General features: G+C 51.7%; 1 protein-coding gene across 2 annotated transcripts; it reads left to right on the top strand.

Moving 5' to 3' along the window:
* The first annotated feature begins 3540 nt into the window (after positions 1-3540).
* Positions 3541-21316, top strand: Csf1 (colony stimulating factor 1). Of its 2 annotated transcripts, XM_051165434.1 has the most exons (9): positions 3541-4167; positions 7250-7369; positions 8501-8563; positions 10056-10226; positions 13485-13632; positions 14819-15846; positions 16460-16512; positions 16798-16856; positions 20392-21316. In XM_051165434.1, exons 1-8 carry the CDS (start codon positions 4129-4131, stop codon positions 16841-16843), a joined length of 1668 nt encoding a protein of 555 aa, XP_051021391.1. In that variant the 5' UTR covers positions 3541-4128; the 3' UTR covers positions 16844-16856; positions 20392-21316. The 2 variants fall into 2 exon arrangements, with proteins under 2 accessions (XP_051021391.1, XP_051021390.1); XM_051165433.1 differs by lacking the exons at positions 3541-4167; positions 7250-7369; positions 8501-8563; positions 20392-21316 and adding an exon at positions 17710-18527 and having other exon boundaries at positions 9655-10226.
* The last annotated feature ends 3348 nt before the right edge of the window (positions 21317-24664 follow it).

The following is a 24664-nucleotide window of genomic DNA, read 5'->3' as shown; positions in this document are numbered from 1 at the left end:
CTTAAATGCTGGGCCTGGTGGTGTGTACCTTTAATCCCAGCACTTGGGAGGCAGAGGCAAGGTGGATCTCCATGAGTTCAAGACCAGCCTGGACTAGAGAGCGAGTTCCAGGACAGCCAGAGCTGTTACACAGAGAAACCCTGTCTCAAAAAAAAAAAAAAAAAAAAAAAAATCCAAGAGATAAAAAGGGAAATGCCTCTCCTCCAGCTAATCTCTCCTCTGAATACAGGGACATGTAATTTAAAAGGCAGTAGGCAGCACCAGAGATTGTGGAGATCTCTACTTTCCTAACGCAGTTAAATCTGGTATGTGTGTGTGTGTGTGTTGAGGGCGGGGTGTCTAACACACTCTGACCTTCGTGTGGTGCCTTGCCAAGTACCCTGGGACTCAGAACAGCATTGTACAACCCCAGGTTCTAATATCTTCTCTAGTCTACTTCCATGGACCTACTTTTGTAGAAGAGAGAAAGGAGAAAGACAAGAAATGATAGGGAAAAAAAGAGAGGTGCAGGGGTGAGCAGAGCACCCTGTGTGATAGAAGTCAATTCACCAGAAAGATTTCCAGAGGAAATTGCCTGACAAATAGTTTCAGAACAACCTACAAATGAGGTTTCCTCCCATTTCCTGCCATCTATCTCAATTTCCCTCTTTTCAGTCACCCGCCTTTCCCTTGATTCATTCCTTTAGAATGGAGGGTCTCTCCCAAACTCCCTCTGCCCTCCCCCAGGGTCAGCTGAGTGCTGCCTCCTTGGTGATGCTGCGTTTTGGCAATCACTGGAACCCCAAATCTCAGATAATGCCAAATTCCTCTCTCCCTCCCCCAGGACCTCGATCCGGACATGATTCTCCCGGTAGTCAGCGTGGAATAGTGCAGATGATCTGACCAACCACACGGAGCCAAGAGTCTTCTCATTCCAGACTTCACTCTCAATGTCCCAGACTCCGAGAATTCTTGTGTGACTCTGGGAGAGGTGGCTTAGCCTGTGTGGGCCTCCATCACCTCATCTTAAGCAACACAGGGATTTAAAAAGATTTCAATTCTGTAGTTCCATCACTTCCCTCGCATGAATGGGCTCACACTGGTCTGTCTGGGTCCACAGGAGTCTGAAACCCTGTCAAGACTCCAGGCAGTTGGGCCAAGGAGGAGACACCAGAATCAGTCCCTTAGGGCAGTCAGATGAGACCACTTGGAGCAGCCACGTCAAACACATCATGGGCTCTTTCACATGCGACTTCCTTGTACGTGGAGGTAAAGCCCGTCTGGCCACCAGAAGCACAATGTCTTATTTTAAAGTAACACAAAAAAGGTATCTACAAGTCCCACTGTATGGATGTTGTTTATCCCTCTGTAGCTCCACATGAACAGAGATCTTATTATTTGAGCAAATGAGCAAAGAAGAGCAGACAGGAGATGAGAGTTGCCTAAAGTTGTATAGCAACTAAGTGGTAGAGGTGGGAGAAAATTCTTGCATTGAGATTCCTAAGTCCACAACACCACTGTTGTACATAAAGATAAAAATAATAAAACTGGAGCTGGTAAGATGGTCAGTGGTTAAAGATGTCTGCTACCAAGCCTGATGATCTGAGTTCAATCCCCGGGACCTGCATAGTGGAAGGAGAGACTCACTTCCCGCTAATTGTCCTTTTGACTTCTACACAAATGCCATGGCATGTTCTTGTTCTCTCTCTCTCTCTCTCTCTCTCTCTCTCTGTTGCCTAATAACACAGGTCAAAAGATGTGTACCCACAGACATCCAGTAAATGACTGGACAGAGCTGTTCAGAGCAAACAGCTTATAAGTGGTGTGGTCAAGTTCAAGTCCTGATATGAGAAGGGTTTCTGTAGGGTAGGGAGGGGCGTTCCATGGGATGGAGGGCTGAGCTTGTCTTTGTGTTGATGTAGAAGATGCTTGTACTCTTCCAGATTCAGCTTAGCTCTAAGTCCAAGCTCCGTTAGCCTGGGGCATAACTCAGTTCATAAAGGAGGATGAAACCAGTAAAACTGGACCCTCTTCTTAGCAACTCTACAGGGTGCTTATAAACCACCTCTGGCTTCTCATCAGTCTTAAGAGCTAAGGTTAAGTCTTTATTGATCCAGACCACTTGAAAGAGCATTCCCTCAAGGAGGGAGGTAAGCCTTGACCATGTCTCCTAAGGCTGAGTGCTGTCTCTGCGTTCCTCCAGGAAGCCCTGAGTAGTAGTCTCTACGCTAGCCCTTCAGCATCCAGGGGCTCACAAACCCATGAGAATGAGTAGGGGCTGTGTCATCACGGTCATTGTTCCGCCTCCAGGGTCCAGCAGTGAACATTGGCTGAGTGGCTTAGTCATTCCATCTGCCCGGTTAACTGAACTGCTATTATGTGCTATGGTTGTCAGTTCAGAGGTAAGTGAAATGGGGTGCCACCTAGAGGAAGTCTCTGTCTCAGGGTGCGGGGCAAATGTAACCACTAGTATCACCTGAAATACTGCAGTGGTTCCCAACTTTCCTAGTGCTGCCACCCTTTAGTACAGTTCCTCATGTTCTAGTGACCCCTTCCAAACATAAAATTATAAGGTTGCAACTTCATAACTGTAATTTCACTACTTGGATAAATCATAATGTAAAATATCTGATATGCTGGATATCTGATATGAGATGCCCAAAGAAGACGTGACCCACACAGGTTGAGAATCACTGGCTTAAAATAATGTAAAGAATGAATTCCAACTTATGGGGGAGAAATGAATTAAGTCCAGTGGGAACACAGGAAGAGGAAACTCTCCAACGGCCTAAAGCATCCCAGCAGGCTTTGCTGGGCGAGGATGAGGTGTGAAAAGAAACCTTCGTGTTAGAGGGACCAGCCTGAGCAAAGGCATATGAGAATAAAATTATTTGCTCAGAGCTAGTGCAAAGGATGTGTAGGCTAAGTGACAAGAGGTGCTTCTTTGCGACCAGGCCACACATCTGAGCATAGAGGGGTTGAAAAGCATTGGAATCACAAGGAATGGAAAGAAGAAAAAAGTCCTGATGTGACAATATAATTAATAGACTCCTTTTATAGATTCATTTAGATTCACTTTCACAAAAAGACAAAATGTGATTGTCTCCATAAACGCATTTCCAACAGCTTCGAGGGAAATCCAGGGCCCAGTGTACCAGCCTTTCCACCTCAGCTGGGTTTGGCAGCCCAGGAGCAGGGGACCAGCCCGCCAGCCTTTGCATCATTCGTGGGTCAAGCACCTGAAGTGCCTCCTGGCACAGACTACAGAACTACCCAGTTAGTTGTCACTGGACTGGGTCCCTCCTCTCTTGGCCAGGTAGCTGGATCGCTCCCCACTTCTCCCCACGGCCAGGGGGACAGGCCGTTTAGCAGATTCCTTGAAAGGTGCCTAGGAAGGAGCAAGCCAAGCTGTAAACCTGATGGGTTGGGCTCCATGAGGGGGTTGAAAGAAGCTGCAGCAGAGAGACCTCAGTCTTCCGTGGTTGGCCCATCCCCATACAAGCCCTTCTCAATGCACTTTGTCCATTTTCAGGCCTAGAGGGAAAGTCCCTAGGGAGCAGCATTAGACAGAGGGCAATCACACGGGATTGACAGAGTGGCTGAGCACAGAAGGAAAGGCTGTGCCTTGTCTAGAGCTCAAGAAGGGAGGGGGAGGGCATTGGAGCCCTGGTTACTTTGCTGAATCCTGCGGAGCTAGCACAGCCACAGCGCGACTGGGAAGAGAGCTAGCTTAGCGGGGGCGACCAAGCGGCCCGCTTGGGGGAAGGGAGGCGGCGGCTCGGTGGGCCTCTGGGGTGTAGTATGTGTCAGTGCCTGTGAGTGTGTGTGTGTGTGTGTGTGTGTGTGTGTGTGTGTGTGTGTGTGTGTGTGTGTGTGTGTGTGTGTCTGGCGGAGGGCCAGGGTGATTTCCCATAAACCACATGCCCCGCCAGCCCGCCCGCTTAAAAGGCTGTGCCGAGGGCTGGCCAGCGAAGCTCGGCCAGGGGAAAGTGAAAGTTTGCCTCTGTGCTCTCGGTGTCGCTGCCGCTCTCTGCATCCCGGGACAGCGGCGTGGCCCTCGGCCGGGGCGCAGGCTCTCCAGCCACCAAGGAGCGAAGGAGCGAGCGAACCAGGGCGGCCAACACGCTGGGCCAGGACTCAGCTGCCCGTATGACCGCGCGGGGCGCCGCGGGGCGCTGCCCTTCATCGGTAAGCTGCGACCGCGGTGCAGGGCCCGGGCCGGGCTGGGGCGGGAGCTCTGCAGCAAGCAGCAGGCAGCTTGGCGCGGCCCTTCGGAGCAGAGAGCCGGTTCACGCCGGCAGCCCAGGAGGCTCGGCCCTGGGCTCTGTCTTCCTAACTGCTTCTACGCTAGGGCTGAGGCCCGCTGCGGTTTAACAGCTGCTCCTGGGACTACAGCGCTTTGCGTGGTAAATGGAAGGCTGCTCACCCCATTGCACAGAGGAGAACACTGAGCCACCCACAGGCAGGAGAAAGAGAGAGAGAGTGGTTCTCAGCATTTGACGTAGTGTCTGCCAGTATTATCAACCGGTCTCCAGGTTCCGAATGACAAGAGACCCGAGCTGTTAGCATCACCTCCAGGAGGCATCTTCTTTTCAGCTGTTGCACATGTTTCTAGGCCCCAATTGGGAGTGGGCCTTATAGGTTGGGGTCACTCAGCTTTATGCCAGGACCTGTGCTGAGCAACCTGTTGGGCATGCTGCTACTTGTTCCAGCCAATGGATGTGCAGTACAGGAGCTGTTAGGATCTGGGGTGGCCGTTCGAGGGAACGCAGCCTGAATCTTCTTTTTTCAATGAATTTGGTTCAATGAGATGGGGGCTGTTCTGGGCTCTGGCGCTGGCTGGAGAACGTGGAAGGAGAGTTGGTAGCTGCAGAGAGGCTGAGAGCATGCTCGGAAGTGTCTCTGATGGTGGCAGCGGGTGAAGCGGTGACTCGTGGCTGGTACAGAGTGCAGGGTACAGGGGGGCACTTTCAATGAACAGCAAGTGGGGGTTGCTTCTGAGGAGAGTGAGAAGCAAAAACCCAGAGGGCAGGAACTGAAGAACCTGCGATGGGCAGAGGAGAGGGCTGCAGGTGTTTGGGAGGAGAGTGAAGTCCACAGGGAAGGAGGGCCCAGCTGAGAGACGGGAGATAGGGCGGGGGGGGGGGGGCAATCGGTACAACAAGCAAAAAAAAAAAAAAAAAACAGAGGAAACAAAGGGGGCCAGAATTCGGCAAGATCAGTTGGAGGGTCCAGTCAGGCCGTGTCGCTGCAGAGACCTGACTGGGGAATTTGGAATGCGGTGGTGGTGTCTTGAAGGGCTCTGAGACTCAAGCAGTTTCCTTCCAGGGCTGCTCCCATAGTCGGAGGCTGAAGCAGTGTGGGTGGGAGGAAGAAGCAAGCCAGGAAGAGCCTGTCCAGCCAGATGCAAGCTAGAGGATTAACCCTTGGGCTTCCATCTGTATCCGTGTCTATGGCAGCACTGGGGTTACCAATTCAGGAGTGGTCATCTTTCAAACCGGTCTCTCACTAGTGCGTTATTCCCCTGCGTGACTGAGATGCCACCCAAACCCAAAGTGTTGTCTTCACCTTACTATCTTCAAACATCCATGCCCTAAAGTTCTAGAAGTGAGCTCTTCCTGAACATCTCCAGGTCCTTTCCTCCACACACCATGGGCAGACAGCCTGAGGGACAGCCAGCCTGGGCCAGAGTTATCTTCTGCACAGTCATTTCCTCTAACAGGTCCTGAGCCTGGGGTTCTGGAGATCTGAGCTGCCGTTCCCACCCAGAGCTAACTTTCCACTTGCCCGATAGTGCAGTATCATCCTACGGCCGTCTGCATCTTCTTCCACACTTTGTCTCTGAGGTCAGGCCAGAACTTAACAGCCCTGTGCTTAATGGCATTGGGCAACCGGCTGCCTCTTCTCTTAACCCCCATCCCCAGCTGTCACTTTCTAAGGCCTCACTGCAGTCTCTCTTCCCTCCTGGATGCCCAACCAATGCTGCCTTTCCTCCCTGGTACGCACCAGCAAGGCTTTGAGCATTGTTACGGACTGTTTCATAGCCTCCCCGTGTTTTTCCAATGTGCTCCTGTTTGCAGCATTTGTCTCATCATCTGGACTATTGGGGCAGAGCCCAGATCAAGGAGGGTGCCAGCCATCACTCCACCCTGCCAGCATTTCCCTGAATTGGGGGACATCAGCTGCCAGGATATTCAGGGATGGCAGCCTCAGGCCAGAGAAAGGAAGCTCAAGGGTCCCTCTGCCCCGGGCTGGCATCTCCCGGGATGCCTTATTAGAACCTGCAGGGCTGAAAGGATCTTGGGGAGGAGGAGAAAGGAAAAAAGGAGAAAGGAAGACCAAGTCAGGTGTCCAGAGCCAGATCTGTTACTCTAGAGATGAGCAGCCACTGGGCCGGGTGGGTGTTTGACGAAAGCGAGACAACCTCCTTGCTGTAGCAAGTTTACTGACTAGATGAAAGCCTGATAGATCTCAGACAGGCAGGTGCCAGCATTTGAAACACATCATTGTCTTTGATTAGTCAGTTGGACTCTTCTCGAAGTGCAAGTTCAAGGTTCCAGGAGGTCTCCTACTTGGGTTGAGTTCCCAGTGCTCCCTCCTGGTATTTCCCCCTGTAGAGCCAGACCTGTGGAATCAGGGAGGAGGCAGGCCCCAGGGGCAATGAGTGTTTCTTGTGTGCAGTCTGAAAGCTAGTGTCTGATCACAAACTTAAAGCCAGTTTACAAGGTCTCAGTGTTAAAGTTGAAAGGACAGACAATCCTGCCCTTGAATTTCTCAGTCACTAATATGTATACTGGTTGGCACACAATTAGCATTGTCATTAGAGATTCTCTGTAAGCTGGAGAGATGCCTCAGCATTTAAGAATACTTGTTGCTCTTGCAGTGGACCCAGGTTCACATCCCAGCACCCACATGGTAGCTGACAGCCATCCATACCTCCAGTTTCAGGGGATTCCAAGAGGCGTGCACATGATGTGCAGGCAAAACTTTCATAAACACAAAACAAAAATGAATAAGCCTTTTTAAATGGCTCTTTAAGAAACTTTCTCTCTGTTGCTGGGCTGGCCTGGGTTAACCTGGAAGGACTTCTTGGAGATGACGACATTTGGGTTGTTATCAAGGGAAGAGTACAGTGGCACCCTGGCTGATGAGAATTAATTTGAGGAGTGCTGCATTATGGGAAAGGGGCTTTGTGTTTTTGTCCTTAGTGGGACATGGGGGTAGCTGGGAAGAGGAAGCTCTGGAGAGACACGACTCCCTTCTGTCACAGACATGGCTGAGCCCCCGGCTGCTGCTGGTTTGTCTCCTGGTGAGCAGGAGTATTGCCAACAAGTCAGAACACTGTGACCAGATTATTACGAATGGACACCTGCAGATCCTGCAGCAGCTGGTGAGTATGAGACCATGCCTTCTCCTCTCTGAGGAAACTGAGGCAGCAGCCAGAAGGCAAAGGCAAAGAGCAGGCAGGAAATAGAGCTATCTGGATAACAGCTATCCTGATACGTCTCTCATTCATCTTCTCAAGGTGGGGACCTTAGGTTGTCCCAACCCTGAAGCCTTGCCTCGGTCCTCTGTAGGCAGTAAGGACGGTGGGCTTCTAACTGTCTGACTGAGTTAATGGCATCTGTGGAACGTCCACTATGGGTTCTGAAAGGCTCCTTGACCCTGCTCTGACTCAGAGAATCCCTTCTTTGGGAAGTCAGCCCGGTCTGCCTGTTGGGTCCAGATGGTTCATCCAGCTCCTTGGATAGGCAGATCCCCTGACAGCCTGGCACCAGGGCCCCACCCAAACTTAGATGGGAGGCTCTAGCCTAACTCCCAGCCTTCTGCCTTCACTTCCCTGATCCTTACCTCTGAGGTTGGGGTACCCTGCTCATCTGGGACAGGAAGGAGCCCAGATCCCATTCTAACAGGGTCAACAGAATCATCGACAATCCTAAATGCCATGTAGCCAGGCAGGATTCAGTTGTCATGGCTTCTGCCCCTCTTAGTAAAGAATTTATCATCTTTTGACAAGCTCAGCAGAGTAAGGCCAGTTCTGGCAACCTGAACTTGGGCCCTGGAGCTGAACTTCCCGATCTCCCTTCTCAACATCACTCTTTTTATATTCAGTTTCCATGGCAGGCCAAGGTACATGAATGCCACAGCGTTCTCTGAGGTTTAGAACCTTGCTCCAGGGAGAGGCAGGGCAAAAGACCCAGACTCCCCAGAGCTTGGCCAGCTTCTCCTTGAATTCTTGTCATGGAGGGTGTTTACCAACCCCCAGAAGAGATCACAACCTTATACAGACTGGATGTGAGAGTACATAGGTCAAAGTAGAAGGCTTTTGTTCATTAATTCATTGTTTTCTAAGTCCTCTGGGAAGGTACAGCTCTTCCTCTAGCTGTGACTCTGTCATTCTGGCATTGTTTTATGGAGGTAAATAAGTTAAGGCATCGTTCACTCCAAAACCAGTGTCCCCACCCTGAAGCTGAGTTGACCTGTAGGTGCCATGTAACCATTGGTCTGTTCTGTCTCATAGATTGACAGTCAAATGGAGACCTCGTGCCAAATTGCATTTGAATTTGTAGACCTGGAGCAGCTGGTAAGTAGCAAGTGGTTTCAAGGCCCCAGGTGCCTGAGTGATAGTCACAGGCCACAGTCAAACCCCAGGGTGGTGGCATGGGACGGCCGGACAGCAAGAGAATGAATGTGAGGGTCCCCGGGTGCTCCGAGTGTCAAGTACCAGCTTGCAGGGCTGGGCAGGGTCCAAAGCTTAAGTTCTTTGCTCTTTCTTTCCTTTGACCTGGCATAAATCAGGCACTTGCCAAATGCTAGGCACGTTCCCCAGTTAATCCTAATAGTGCCACTCTGGGGCCTGCAATTATTGCTTATCACCCACACAGAGATTAAGGAGCATAGCTAGTCAAGTGATAGGTGCTTAATTTGAACCCAGAGCTGTTATACCATGGGCATTTGGTTGGTTGGTTGGTTGGTTTTGTTTTAGAAGATCACATCGCCTCCTTCCACTAGGCAGAGACAGAAAGACACGCTAGCCTGGCTTTCTACCCCACACCTAACTGACCAGCTACGTAATGCAGATGGTACTTCCTTCCTGCCCCTTAGGGTACAGTCCCTCCATCCTCCCCAGTCCCTTGGAAATTTTCAGGGGCTTCCTAACTGACTTCCCTGATTCTAAGATGCTCTTTATCTTACCACTAGGGGGAGCTCTCTGAAACCCCAAAGCCTTGACTTACTTCTTACCTGGCAGGTACCTGATGGCTCCAGGAGAAAGCACAGGCAGTCTAGTTCTGAGGCTTCAGTACCTACCCCACTCTAGTCTCCTTTCCCTTCTCTGCTTCATTCTGCCTCTCAGCTTTTGTATCAGCTCTTTGTGATGTCTGTCACACCTTTCCTCGTGCCCCACCCACCCCTGTGCCACACCTCTCTACGTGCCTCCCAGAAGTGCTTCCCTCTCCGAGCGCTTATGCACTAGATGCATGCGCCTCTGTGGAAATGCCATGGCCTGCCATAGCCACTTGGCTTCATCCATTCATTCTCTCACTCCTTCACTCAGACCTTGGCACCTGTTTACTGGATCAGACACTGGAGATATAGCGATAAAAGTAGTTGCTGTCTTTGAACCAACTACTGTATCCTTGGAGATAAAACCCAAGGCAACACTTTTGACAGTATCTCTGTATTTGAAGGGGCCATGTGGCAAAGGGCTTTTGTGGAATCAAGCTGAGAGGAAAGAAGAGAGAGAAGGCTAAGGGGCAGAGATGTGAACCCCGCCCTTCCTGTGTGTCTCCATTCTGAAAGCCTCGCTTCTGAACCCCAAAGCTCTCTCTAATCAGAACCCACCTTTCCTTCACTCTAGCCCAACTCTCAGTTATAGTTGACTTAAAGAAAGAGAATGAAAGACAAGCCATGGGTACTATTATCCTCATCACCAGGGTGGTGTGTCCTCTTCTCAAGAGTACAAGATGGCAGGCTGCAGGGTGCCCCTATCTGCCTAGGGTGCAGTCATCCCATATAAAGCCTTGGTTCCCAGGCCACCTTGACCAGGTCCTAAGCTCCTGGTTCCTGCATTCCAGGATGACACCGTTTGCTACCTTAAGATGTCATTTCCTCTGGTGCAAGACATAATGGAGTACACCATGCGCTTTAAAGACAACACCCCCAATGCCAACGCCACCGACAGGCTCCAGGAGCTCTCTATGGGACTGGCGAGATGCTTCACCAAGGACTATGAAAAGCAGAACAAGGTAGGGTGGTTCTGGGGCTAGAGCACCAGGGAAAGGGCAGAGGGAGGGTGCAGAGGTCCCCCCACCTCCATAGGCTTGCCTTGCCTGAACCTCACTCACTTCCTCATTCACGCATTCATTTCTTTACTCCATCCACCTTCACCAAGCACTCCTTAGACAGAAGGCACAGCGCTGGACCCTGATGATATCCTTGTAGCAAGAAATCCCCGGTCCCCACCCTCACAGGGCTTATAGTCAAGCGAGGTAGGCAACGGTCAAACGATGGTGCCTGTAAACATAATCAGAAGGATTGTTCATCCATTTAGCAAAACCTTACTGAATGACCGTTGTGTATCAAGTATCAAGTGCTGTTCTAGACATCAGGGAATAGATATGATCAAAAAAAGGAGGAGGGGGGCAAAAAACAAAAACAAAAACAAAACCCCACCCACACTCATGAAAGAGAAAGGATGCAGAGACAGTTAAAATTAACAAGTACATGAATGGATGCTGGTAGCAATAGCATTGGGGAGGTATAGACTGAGGAGATAAGTGAGAGGAGCAAAAACCGGAGACACTGAGGGTGCAATAGGGAAGGCTAACTTAGTGAGGATGCAGAGGAGGGAGACAATGGCAGGTTCGGAAGTACCAACACTTTAACTGGAGCTCCAGCATGAGTAAGAACAGGCAGAACCACGGATGAAAAAGAAATCCCAGAGTGAGGGCTGCTGTGCTCAGGCCCCAGGGTGGCCAGAACGCTTCTCACTCAGGAACCCAAAGGGAGGTCAGCCTGCCCAGTTATGGGATGTGGAGGAGAGAGAGAAAACTCAGGAGGCACGCACCATTCAGGCTGTCAAAGAGGCGAAAGAAGCCACCATAAGCGAATGAATGGCACGATGTCATGTATGATGATGTAAGACCACTCTGATGGTGGACTGGAGAGTGGGGGTGGGGCAGCATGAGGCTCACTCAGCCAAGAGATGGTGGTGGCTTGAATCAGAGTGGTGCAGGAAAAATGAAGGTGAGTGGACGCGATCCCTCCAGACAGACAGAACTTGATGCTTCCCTACTACAGTGTGTCCGGGTGCTTTCATCTCGGGCCCCTGGAGATCTCACTGATGTCAAAACAAGGATGACCCCAGGCAGAGTAGGTTTCGGGGAAGAGCTCAGTTTTACGTGGGGCACATCAGACAGCTGCAGGAGTGGGTCATGATTGTGAATGCTGGATACATAGATGCCATAGAACTGTACAGCCCCGCCCACTGGGAGAAGAGGATTGGGTCCAGGACCCAGAAGGAAAAGTAGCCTGAGGTAGGAGAACTGAGAGAGGACAGCACCTCAGGGTTTCCGGATGGAAAGAGGCAGCAGCTTTTATCACACAGGTCTGAGAAGTCGAATGAGATAAGGGGTGAAAGTGTCCGTTGGTCCGTTTGGTTTGGCAGCGTGGTGGATGCTGTTAGTGGCAGTTCAAGGAGGAAAGAGAGAGAGGAAATAGAGACCACACAGCAGAGGAACTTCACTCCAAAGGGGCACAGAAAACCAGAGTATGTGCAGTGACTATATGGTTGGGGGAAGGATGGTTCTTTACCAGGCAGGCAGGGGACCTATGTTTTCCCAATATTAAAGTGCCAGTGAATCACCTGGAGAACTTATGGGGAATGCCGAGTCCCGGCGCACACCACTGGGGACTCTGTTTTCCTGAGCCCACGGGTGAGCCTGGGAATTTGCATTTCGAGAAGCTGCCCCACCAATGGTTGAGACAGAAGGTCCTCGGACTCCCTTGGGTGGGTGACTATTCTCTCTGCATGCTGAGCAGCAGCTTAGAGGGAAGGCAGAGAGGAAAAGATCAAGGAGCCAAGTCCAGCCACACTGCTCAGAGAAGGATTCTGAGCTCCTGACCCATGGGCACCTTCATGTTGTAAAAAGCTTGGCTGCCAGGGATCTAGGTGAGGATGCCTGGTTTCTTTTACAGCATATTAGGTCAGATTTGAGGGGAAATGCTTTCTAAAGACACAGGCAGGACAGCGCCTGCTGGCTTGCTTCACAGCTCTTGGGAGAGGCTGGGGTATTGCTGTTCTGACGTCACAGACAAGGAGATGAATTCACATAAAGCAGTTAATTTGTTTATTCTCACTTAGCTGCTGAGTGGTGACGCCAAGCCCAAGTCTTTTCGCTCATTTATTTGTCTAGTAAGTGTTTCTTATAAGCCTGCTATGGGCAGGTTGGGGAGACGGGACGCAGTGATGTAATCACGACCTTTACACTAGCGTTGGAAAACCTATTGTTCTTCCCTCAATAGCTCAGAAAGGGAATACTTAGCATTCTGGAAATAGGCCATACGCGATACTATAATCACACATAGAACAGCGCGCTGTGAAAGGGGCAGTGGGCCCAGCCCAGAACCCCGAGGCACTGCAGTATGTAGAAGGAGCAGCTGGTGAGGTGGGAAGAGCCCAGGAGAGTGTAGCTTCTCAGAGCTGCAGTGCCTGTGGGTGTGAGCACCTGGACCAAGTGCAGACCAGAGAAAGCACTCAGCAGGCAGGCCAGGGCATCCTTGGAACTTCCTCCAAAATCCAGCACCAGCCGAGGACCTCATCTCCTCTGGCCTTCCCGGGGCTGCTTTCTACACTATATATCACAATGATCTGTCTAAACTTCAAGTTTTGTGCCGTGGCCCACCTCCCCGGCAGTTTTCCAGTTTCCTGTTGGCTCTGTGGATAAAATTACAAGTTCCTGTCAGGGTCAACAAGTTCCTGGCCTTGGCAGAGCCCTTTCAGCCGCTTCTTATGCCACGTTCCTCCCAGATGGCAGCACTGCAGCCTTCCAGCCTTCTTTCACTCTCTTGGCAACCTTCATCTTCCTCACCCCCGCCTCCTGCTCTCCCCTTGTTCATCTCTCAGCTGCTCCTTTGGAGATCTTCTCCCTGGGTCCTTGTTTACCTCCCTTCATATGGTTTGGGAGCCTTTCTTGGGACCCACTGTGCTCGTAACAATGTGTTTAGTGCTAGAGTCTGCCTGACTCAGTGCCCAACTTGGCCAGGAACCACTTCTCTTTTGTCCGTTGCCTGATGCCCAGGTAGATTACCATATGCTTGGCATTTAAATATGTATTAGATGGATCTGTGAATAAATGACCTATCTCTCAGTCTCTCGGGACTGACTGCTGCAGAGCACAGGGTGGGGGAAAGCCATGTGAGAAAGCCCAAGAGACTTTGATAAGGGTCATAGCGAGGGGAAGCCCATGTCCTGCTGACCAAAGGGGGCTCCACTCTCCTTCCAGGCCTGTGTCCGAACTTTCCGTGAGACCCCTCTCCAGTTGCTGGAGAAGATCAAGAACGTCTTTAATGAAACCCTGGATCTCCTTGAAAAGGACAAGAATGTTTTTAGCAAGAACTGCAACAACAGCTTTGCGAAGTGCTCCAGCCAAGGTAAGCATGGCAGGGGGCAGCACAGGGAGGGTGTGTGCAAGGTGAGATGTGGGGCTGGGGTGGGGATCCCAGAGGCAGCCCGGCTGCGAAGTGTGTGTCTGTGTTTTTTTGTGTATTTGTGTGGCTTTCGTGTACCTCAGGGTCCTGTGCACATGTCTTTGCTGACATGTGTGTGCATGTACTCTGACTTATGCCTGCATGTACTGGCTCACTGCCTTACTTCATGTGGCAGCATCGAGAAGGCCCATGCTGGTGGCTGAGATGGTAGTGAGTGGGAAAGGGGGACCTCTCTCAGAAAGCCATGTAGGCATGATGGCTTCCCCCACTCGGCTCTGCAAATGGCGGAAGGAGTGGGGGGTTCCGTGGAAAGAGCAGGTGCTCCATCTGGCACTCAGGGCCCTTGCTCCAGGAGCCCTGCTGCAAAGCTCCAGGATAACTTGGCTCCAGAAGTCCCCCGGATGCCTTGGATGTCCCCTCAAGGGACAAGGCTGAATTTGAAGCCTGAACATCATTCAAACTCTCTCTACCTGCTCGCTCTGCGTGTTCTCGTCTCTGCATCCTGTGCCACGTGTGTCCTACATTCAGCCTCAGTCCCCAAAGCAGGAGCTGAGGTCCTGCATCCGGACAACAGCCAAGTCCAGCCTTAATGCTTCAATCCCGAAGTCCTGAACTTTGGCTGCCTCCCAGCCCCGGCCTTCTCCTCTCTGTGGCTGTGGCTGTGGTGGCTCGGCTCCTGGCTGTGCATGAAACCAGTGTCTTGTGTTAATCCGGGAGCTGTTTATCGCTCCTGGCTATGCATGAAACCAGTGTCTTGTGTTAATCTGGGAGCTGTTTATTGCTCAGCACCCTGGCCTGGCAGCTGCTTACCCCTGGCTTGGTCTCCAGCCAGCTAGAACCCCAATACACTGTCCTATTGTCTTTCTCACCCCCAAGTCCTGTTCTGTTTGTCTGTACCTTGCTTTTGGTTCCTAGTCCATGGTACCTCTTGCCTGATTTCTGTGTCATGAGCACTTATTACTGTCCTGCCCTCTCCTCAGCCCCAGGGCTGGGTTAAGAGAAGAGGGACCCCCTTCCCATGCCCCGGGGCCATATCTCCCTCTTAGCCTCTCTGGGGGAGCTGTGCTGGAGGCTGGTGACTCTATCTCCTCCCCATATTTCTCTCTCCCCCTCTCTGTGGTTCTTTCAGATGTGGTGACCAAGCCTGATTGCAACTGCCTGTACCCTAAAGCCACCCCTAGCAGTGACCCGGCCTCTGCCTCCCCTCACCAGCCCCCTACCCCCTCCATGGCCCCTCTGGCTGGCTTGGCTTGGGATGATTCTCAGAGGACAGAGGGCAACTCCCTCTTACCCAGTGAGCAGCCCCTTCGCACAGAGGACCCAGGCAGTGCCAAGCAGCGACAACCCAGGAGTACCTGCCAGAGCCTCGAGTCACCAGAGACCCCAAAACACGAGGGCGGGCTCACTGAAGATTCACAGACTCATCCTTCTGCAGGGGACCCCATCCCCAGTGTGGAAGACATTCTCGAATCTTCACTGGGCACTAACTGGGTCCTAGAAGAAGCTTCTGGCGACGACGCTAGCAAGGGGTTTTTGACCCAGGAAGCAAAGCTTTCCCCCTCCAAGCCGGTAGGGGGCAGCATCCAGACAGAGACAGGCAGATCCAGGGGCCTCTCAGCATCTTCTCCACAGCCTAAATCAACAGAGGACCAACAGCCACCGGATGCAACAGACACCCCATTGCCGGAGATGAACCCTATGAGACCCACAGGCCAGACACAGAATCATACTCCTGAGAAGACAAAGACGGACGGTTCATCTGTGCTGCCTAGAGACCACCAGGAGCCAGGCTCTCCCCACATTGCGACACTGAGTCCCCAAGGCCTCAGCAACCCAGCCATCGCCTTTGCTCAGTTACCGCTTCCCAGAAGCCACTCTTGGGGCAGTGTGTTGCCCCTTGGGGAGCTCGAGGGCAAGAGAAGTACCAGGGATCGAAGGAGCCCCGCAGAGCTGGAAGGAGGACCAGCAAGTGAGGGGGCAGCCAGACTTGTGGCCCGTTTTAACTCCATTCCTTTGACTGACACAGGCCATGTGGAGCAGCGTGAGGGGTCCTCTGACTCCCAGATCCCTGAGTCTGTCTTCCACCTGCTGGTGCCGGGCATCATCCTAGTCTTGCTGGCTGTCGGGGGCCTCCTGTTCTACAGGTGGAAGCGGAGGGTAAGGAGAACCCCAGGAGAGGAGGGCATCCTATGGGGCTGGGTAGGGTACAGGCTGGAGGACAACAGGTTCCACCGTCCTGGAAGGTGGGGATGACAGACCAAAGGGTAGGAGGTGGTGATGGAGTGTGGCTTTGAGAATCAGAAGGTGCCAGACATGGTAGCGGTTGTGTGCATTTAACCCAAGCAATCCAGGGGCATAGCCAGGCACATCTCTGAGTGTAGGCTAGCCTGATCTACTGGTCTACATAGCAAGTTCTAGGCCAGCCAGAGCTACATGGAGAGATCCTGTCTCAAAAATCGATCAATCAATCAGTCAGTCAATCAAGAAGTCTCTAGCCTCATGATCACGGAGAGGGGATGAGAACAGAATGGGGTAGAAAAGAGAATTCTTGAACAACTAAGTGGGAGAGTGAAGGAAGAGGGGAGGAGTACTGTTCTTGGAGCTTGAGGGCCCATAGGTGATGTTCTACATGGGAGGGAACAGGAGAAGGAGCACCCGGCCCAGGAATCTCCCTCAGCTGTGCATGCTTTGTGGCAGTGGGAGGAATTCTCTCTCAGGAATGCTTGGGGCATGCGAGCACCTCAGTAAGATGATGCTTTCTCGTCCCCAGAGCCATCGAGAGCCGCAGGCATTGGATTCTTCTGGGGGGCGACCAGAGGGCAGGTAAGCCGTTGGAGTGGGGCTCTAGGAGGTGATGTCTGCTTGTCTGGACACACGGTTCCCCTCTAGATTGAAAGAGGGGCATCTCTCTTCCCCTTGCCCTAAGGCAATAGAGCTGCAGAGGAGGCTGGGTAACAAAGAAAGAACTGCCTACCTAGAGTTGGGCAGTTCTGGGTCTTCTAAATCTCAGAGATGGAACCCATGGGCAGGGTTAGGGATAAGCTAGGCGGTCCCCTCAGTCCCTTGCTCCTGCTGAAGTCTTATATCAGCCCTGTGTTCTGCTTGCAGCCCCCTGAACCAGGGTGAGGACAGACAAGTGGAGCTGCCGGTGTAGAAAGCATTCTAAGGTAAGGTTCTGATTTTGATATCTCTCTATCCCTTAAAAAATCAAAAAGAAAGAAAAGAAATTATCTCCAGCCACCCTTCCCTGTTGTAGAAGCCACCCAACTCCCAGGAGGCCCACACACTTGACTTTTCTTCTGCCTTACTCCCAGTTCCATTCACTCTTCATCAGGTCTAGCTAGGCCCCCTCTCTTCCAGACCTCAGGTCTCCCCTTACTCCTGTGTCCCCTCCCCCGCAGAGACTAGTTATGGCCACCTCCGCATTATGTTTCTATAGTTGCTGTTGGCTACATTCAATCCCAAAGCAACCACATTCCTCTAATGAGGCTTTTACAAGGTCTTTACTCCCCCTGGAGAATTTTCATTAGCCTCTGCTGCGTGGCCACCAGCCTCTTCAAACACAAGCATTCCCAGCTTGGTGAGGAGCATCCACTTCTTGCCAGGCTGTGCCTCATCTGGTCCCTGCTCCCCAGCCAACGGTTGCTGCCTCCCTGTTTTAGAAGCATGGTGCCATAGAAATTTAGTCTTGGGAGAGCTGTCAAGAGGTCATTTGGTCTGTGTCCCAACCTACAAGGGCTACTCTGCATCCCCAAGAGGGAGTCAGCCAGCTTTCTGTCACATATTCCAGTTCCAGGCACGTTCCCTGCATGCCAGTCTGTTCAGCTCCACACAACACTGGGGAAAATTCCTTCTGTATGCTGGCAACTCTGCCTTCCCTTCTCTGCTTCCCTGACCAGTCTCTCTCATCTTCTCATGAGGCCTGATATTTAAAGTCAGCTATTCATGTCCCCTTTATGAATTCTCTGTGTTAAGTGTGGCCCAGCCCCTCAAACATTCCTTATATGATATGGTTTTCAGACCCCTCACCATCCTGGACACACTCGTTTGTCAATGTCCCTCTGAAAATGTGGCGCCCGTCCCTGGACACAGTGCTCCAGATGTTGTCTGACCAGCTCAGAGTACAGTGGGACTGTTGCCTTCTTTGATCTGGACAGGACTCTTCTACTCGAGCACGTTAAGATCATGTTAGTTCTAACAGCTGCATCATATATTGTCACATGTTGAGCTTGTGGTCTATTAAAAACCCCAGTTACATTTCCCATGAGCCTCTGTCCAGCAGACCTTCGTCATCCCATACTTGGACCTTTTAAGCCAAAGTATAGTTTATGCTCACCTTTGTTAAAAACTGCTTGTTTTCTGCCCATGCCCTGAGCCTACAGAAAGTGTTTTAACTCCCAGTTCGGTCAATTCATAACTCCTGGTTGTGTCCCCTGCACACTGATGAGTGTCTTTTGCTGTCCTTGCCTACAATGTTGATGGATATGCAACTTGTATTCTTCCTCTCTGAGCCTAGCCTACACCAGCGTATTGGGAAGCCTTCCCTTCACTCTCCACGTCCCTCTGGTTGCTCTTTTAATTTATATCCCTTCTTCCCTTTTGTATATGGCTGATGTTATATCAATCCGCACACAATTGGATGTTGTTTTGCATATTTTAAAATGATGATTTATGTGTATATGTGAACTTTGTACTGCTAAGAAGATTGTAAGCTCCTAGAGGGCAGGAACTATTTTTTTTTTCTGCACTTCGTTTTCCATCCTGGGTTCTAGTACAGACAGGGCCCCTCCATCCTTGTCAAAACTTTAGCAAATGTTGGTGGTTTCAGGTCTAAATTACCAACTAACACTGGCCAGATTTCTCTAACTGACTGGCCTTCTGGCTGACCAGCTAACCAGCTAACTAATCATCTGGCCAGCTGGTTGGCTCACCACTCGACCAGCTAGCTAGTAACTACTTAACTAGCTAGTCTTGATTGATGATCTGACTGGCTAACTAGCTGGCAGAGTGCTTAGTTGACTTGCTGACTGACTAGATAGCACACTGGCTGTGTGACCCTTTCAGAGTTCCAGTTATACCTCTTGCCACATGTAAAGTAACTGTCCCGTGTGTAGCATGATTTGTCTGGGACCCACCCCTTCGCCAGACAGAGATGCTCAGAGCCGGGGGACTTTATTTGGATAAAAGCAAACAGCAACCCATATCCTGGGGTCCCACTTGGCAATAGGGTGGGTGGAGGTGGGTAGCTGGCTCATTGGAATGGCTGCAGGAAGGACCCAGAGCCTCTCAGAACTGAATCAGAGAGTGGAGGTTGCTGGGGACTTTGGGGCTCAGTGCTGTGCCACCTTACCAAGGGACACCAGTTTTCCTCCTCCCTGCCACCTGTATGACCTTGCCATCTGCCCTGAGTTCTCTGTACCCAATTGTCCTTTCCCTGCCTCCTAACTCTCAGACCTAGCCAAGATTTCAAGATTTCAGGATTTCAAGATTTTACTCTGTAGGTCCAGATCTAAATTGGTCCTCATGCCAGGCTCCAGGAGCCAGTGGGAACTGAGTCTATGGGAACCGGTCCAGAATGGCTCCTCTGATGAGGAGATGAGTGGGACAAACAGAAATGGGGACTAAGGGAGGATCGCCTCGCTGCAGAAAATTCAGGCCCTCAACCCCAGGAAGCTGGGAGCTGGGTCACAGGCTAAAGCATGCCCTCTGGGGCCTTCTAACCCAGGAGGTCCTAGCCGAGCCTGTGGCCTGGCTGGACCAGCATGGCTCGTGTCCCGTTTACAGTCCTCATTTCCACTCCAGAGCATGGGAATGGGCTGGGAGCCAGATACCGTAGGTCTCATCTTCTTTCCTTATCCATCACAGGCTTGACCAGTGGGGCTTGTGGACATTAGTGGGGAGGCGCCACTCAGGGTCCAAAGTCAAACTGTTGGATAGAGTCCAGGGGATTTCTGCTGTGGAACAAAGAGTTCCGAGGCTGGGCAAGGGGACAAAGATGGGGGTGGGGTAGGGAGAGGGCAGGTCCCTCGCTCCCATGGATGATGATAAGAGGCAAGTCCCTCATCCCATCTGGAAGGAGGCTGGGCTACTCAGGATGACCGTGCCTGTTGAAAGGCTGAGCCCTCCATTTTCCTGGCATTGCCTCTAGCCTCTGTCCCTCAAGCCCAAGTTGTTTCTATTCAGTTGCCTTTGCCCAAAGAGCTTCTGTGCAGACCCCACTCTGAGGAATGGGTGGAGGAGAATATGAAAAATTCTTTGCTAGAGTTGGCAGAAATCACCCTAGTTCATTAGTTTAAGACTAGTGAGATGGACTTACCTAAGGAGGGACCTAGTAGGGCCATTCAAGAGCTTGTCCCCTGTTTCCATCTGCTTGAGCAATGGCCCCTCTTGACCTAGGCCTCCTCCAGTCCCATTCCCTCATTTTGTGGCTACTAGTTCCCCAGGAGGAGAGGTGGGAGGTGAGGCCAGTCTGGCCAGAGGCTTGGACTGCTACCAGACAAAGCTGCCTGGTTTTCTCTGTGGTGTCTGGGGTGGCCTGGAGGGCCAGGGAAAGGACCAAAGGAAGTCTTGCCTGAAGCCATCCAACAGCCCACAGGAATGCCACACCTCCCCCAACCATGTCCTCAGCGACCCCTGCCCACCCCCCACCCCCACCCACATTCCCACTTGCTCACCAGCCTTCTTCCCTTCTCTTCCCTACAGCTGGGTACACAGGACTATCTCTTTATGGAAGGAGACACTATGGGAATGTCCACCAGCACGCTCTCCTGCCATCTTCCTGGGAACGTGGCCTGCCACCCCCAGAGCTCCTGCCTACCAAGACTGGACGAGAGCAGCTTTGATGAGGTCTTTCAGTCTTAACCCTCAGACTCTCAACTCACTGAGAGAGGGCTGGAGGATGCCCCCTACATACTGCAACTATTTATTGTGGGCCCTGGAGGCTCCTTGCATTGGCGGAAGGCCAGCTTGCCAGCTCAGGACCCTTTCCCTCAGGGCTGTACCCTCCTCTCAAAGCCAGAAGCTGGCAAGGGACCCACCAGCCTATGTGGCCCATGAGCAAATGAGAAGGAGCAGAAGAACCCTGTGCCCAGAAGACCCAACTGGTGCCAAGGAATCCCAACACAGACAGGCAAGGACCTGTTTCCCAAGAGAAGAGCCTGAGATTTAAAGGGCGGGACAGTATCTGCCCGATTTCCCGTAAAGGCATAAAGTCATGCAGCCCAACAGACGGGAAGAGGAGGCCTTTGGCTGCTTGTGCTGACAGTTTAAAAGGGGTCTACAGCCTCAACTTGCCTGAGTGCCCTCTGCTGATAGCCAGGAAGGCAGGAGACCAGCTCTACCCTCAGGACCTGTCTGACCTGGCTCATGATGCCAAGAGGGGGACCAAGCTGTGGCTCGTCCCCTCCTGCCCACAGCCCCTGCCAGAGTTCTTTTGCCCAGCAGAGGTACCGCTCATGAAGGAAACCATTGCACTGTGAATATTGAACCTGCCTGCTGAACAGCCTGTCCCATCCATCCCCGTGAGCGACCATCCGTCCGAATGGTGTCCCATCTCAGCCTCTCTCCTCAGCTTCCTGCACTGAGCTGGCCTCGCATGTCGACTGAGGGAGCCCCCTAAGTCCTGACCTTCCCCTGCCTCAGCCTCTGATTGTCCAGGGTGGAGCTGTGGGAGAAGTTCCTGGGCTGCCAGTCAGAGCTGGTCTTTAGGCTGTGTTCCGTGCCCACGTTTCTGCATCTTGCACTTTGACATTCCCAGGAGGGAAGTGACTAGTGGAAGGGGAGAAAGGAAGGGGAGGCAGAGGCAGAAAGGCCACAGGCAGAGCTATGAATGAAAGTGGATCATGAAAACGTGTGTGTACCCCTACGGTTGAAGTTGATGTCTATCCTCCAGACCCTCAGCTAACCTCCTTCCCCTGTTGCCTGCAGCCTGCAGCTGAGCAGGGTATCCTGTCACAAGCTCTGGGGTCTGAGATACATGCTCCAGCCCCACATACTTGGCTCCAGCCCCACCCTCTTCTGGCCTTTCCTCCAGACCTGACCCAGGTAGGCAGTGATACCCTGTCAGTCTCATCCACCCCACCCTGCCGTCTCTAGCCAGGCAAGCCAGGCCTAAGAGAGGGGTCAAAGAAATGGGTTGTCTACTTGCAACTCTGCTCTGTTTCCTGGGCCAGGCCCTGTCTGTGGCGACCTGGGCATGGGTGACAAGGCTCCTACTTGCCCCTTGGTCTCTTTATGCTGCTGTGTACCCCTTTCCTGCCCTCCCTGGCTACTGGGTCCATAATCTTTCAGGCCTTGGTGGGGAGTAGGGAGAGTGGTCTCTAGGCTCTACCAGCCCTGTATTGAGACAGTGGGGGAAGGACACTGGAGACTTTTACAGGAGGCTTACTCAGCCTTCTCGTTACAGACTGTTTCCACGCTAGAAAATACATATTTTAAAATAGAAGGAAAAAACAGAAGAAAAAAAAAAAGGCATTCTCCTACCCCTCCACCTTAAACGTACATCATTAAAGACAGAAGAGCAAATCCAACCCATTGCAAGAAGCTCTTTGTGGGTGCCTGGTTACATCGGAGCAGGAGGAGCCCCAAATTTGCCTTTGGAGCCTCCACTGCACAGGAACCCCTTCTTTCCTCTGAGAAAGCCCAAGGGAACATTGCCTCACGAACTGTGAGACTGCGTTTTTTATACTTGGAAGTGGTGAATTATTTTATATAAGGTCATTTAAATATCTATTTAAAAAATAGGAAGCTGCTTTTATATTTAATAATAAAAGAAGTGCACAAGCTGCCATGTGTGAGTCATGGAAAAAGTTGCTTTGGGGGTGTGGGCGGGTAGAACTACTGGGTGAACCTTTGCTCTGAGATTTCTTTCAAGGTGCATGGAGGTTTTCTCCCGGTTTCAGTCTTGCTACTAAAACCTTCTGTGCTAGTGGTGTCCAAAGGCTTTCGTCTGCATATCTGTTTAATAGGAAAAGGACAGAAAGCAGCCAAACCTCAGGCCTGGCGGCTACCACCACCCTACCATCTCAAGCCCAGCCCAGCCCAGCCTGGGAATAAGGCTGGTTGGGCTCTCTCCAAGGGCCCTAGGGGTCTGCAAGGAGGAATCTATCTCCAGGACCACTGATCCCTGCTGGTCAGGAGAGAGAGAATTGGCGGGTTCAGTGAGGTGCTGAAGCATTTAGATTCTGGTAGGCTGGAACCAGAACAGGCGTAGCAGGGAGGGAACCTACAGTCTATGTGCAAAGCATTAGACCTGTTCTTCCTGCTACAAGTGGACTTCCAGGGTGGGGGTAGGGAGACCTGTTGGGATAGACCAGAGCAAGTGAAGGTCCTGGTGGGCACAAACACCTACCCCCTTGGCAAAACGGAGACAGCAGGGGCTTTCCTGTTGAGGGAAGTGTGATGACAAAGCTTCAGATGAGAGGTGCTCAATCTGGCCTTAATGCAGTCGTCTGGGTTGTTCCCAAAACCCTGATACCTAAAGCCCTGCCCTATATCAACACAACCAGAATCTCAGGGTGAGGCTAAGGGACCAGGTGCCAAAATTGTTAAGATACCTCAGTGACTTAAGGGTGACCCACTGGGCACGTACTAGGGCATCGGGGCCTGGCTGTTCTCCCAGCTAGGTGGCAGAGCTGGGGTTCTATGGGCGGAGATGAGCGGTCTCATGTTGTGTAACTAATGATTTAGGGCTAGAGGGCGGGAGCCGAGTACATGCTAGACGGTAAGATGCCCTTCATTATGGCCATCGCTGTTTTACAGGCAGGATCAGGAACTCTGGCTGAGTTCTGAGCAGAAGGGCCCAGCCAAACCTCTAAACCTCTATCCGGACAGAGGCAGGGAAATGAATCAGAAGCAACCAGGAAGAAACCTGAGGTTAACCTCTTGCAGACTGTGGGCCTCAGCAACGGGGGTAGCAGGGACACCGGTGGGTGTCCCCTGGCCCCTTATACAAGGTTCTGAAGTCGGTGGAGGTGGTCAGTGACTATGCAAGCTCTGGAGGAAAGCCCCTATTTCTCAAGGCGAGCCCCTTCGCCAGGGGAGCACATTTGTTCCTTGGGTTTCCTTTTCTGTTTCTTGAGGGTAAGGGGGTGGCCACACTCAGCTGTCCTGGATGCTGGAACTGCTGAGAGAGCACAGTAGCCCATGCCAGCTACTGAACATAGAGTGGCTGGCTCTCCCCGTCAGCTACCACAAACCACAGAAAATCCCATGGGCCAACCGACCCCATGGCTCTCTCAGCTCCATGGCAGGTAACTGAAAGTCAGAAGACGTTATAAATGACAACCACTGCAGTACACTGAGTTCTGGGGAGACAGAGCCTTCTCCAAGAAGAAATACCAAAGACAAAGAACCCTGCAAAGCAAGGGCAAAGGTCGTGATGCAGAGTTGCCAAGGGGAATGCAAGAAGAAACACTTCATGCTTTTGTCACCAACGAGTAAGCCATGTCCTCCAAAGAGAGGGGAAAAAAAATCTGAAGCCATAGCAAAGGGCACTGTGAAAGAGACATGAAAACTTGAGTCTGGGCATGGTGATGCATGCCTGTAATCCCAGTACTGGGGAAACTGAGTCATGAGGAACTCAAGTTCAAGTTCAGCCTAGGTCACATTAGTGAGTTCAAAACATTAAAGAGAGGGGAAAGGTGGGAAAGAGGTAAGAAAGGGAGAGAGAGGGAAAAAGGAAGGAGAAAGAGAGGGAAGGGACGGAGGAGAGAGGTGGGGGAGGGGCTATATCCCTCCTACATGGGAAGGCTGTGGTTGTAGGTCAATGGTAAAGCTCCTACCTAGTGTGTACAAGGCCCTGGGTTTGGTTTCCAGTACTGCAAAAAGAAAAACTTAAGGATACAAATATTTCTAAGAAGCCCCTCCTTCGGCCTTTTTTTTTTTTTTTTTTTTTTTTTGTATTCTGAGTCCAACTCTGAAATCGAAGAACATCCCAGCCCTTCTATATTGGTGATGCTGCTGCAACGAGATGGGG

This window comes from Acomys russatus, chromosome 23 (assembly GCF_903995435.1).
Source record: "Acomys russatus chromosome 23, mAcoRus1.1, whole genome shotgun sequence".
Taxonomy (NCBI): Eukaryota; Metazoa; Chordata; class Mammalia; order Rodentia; family Muridae; genus Acomys; species Acomys russatus.
The sequence above is the reverse complement of the archived record's forward strand: the minus strand, read 5'-3'. Positions and strand labels throughout refer to the sequence as shown.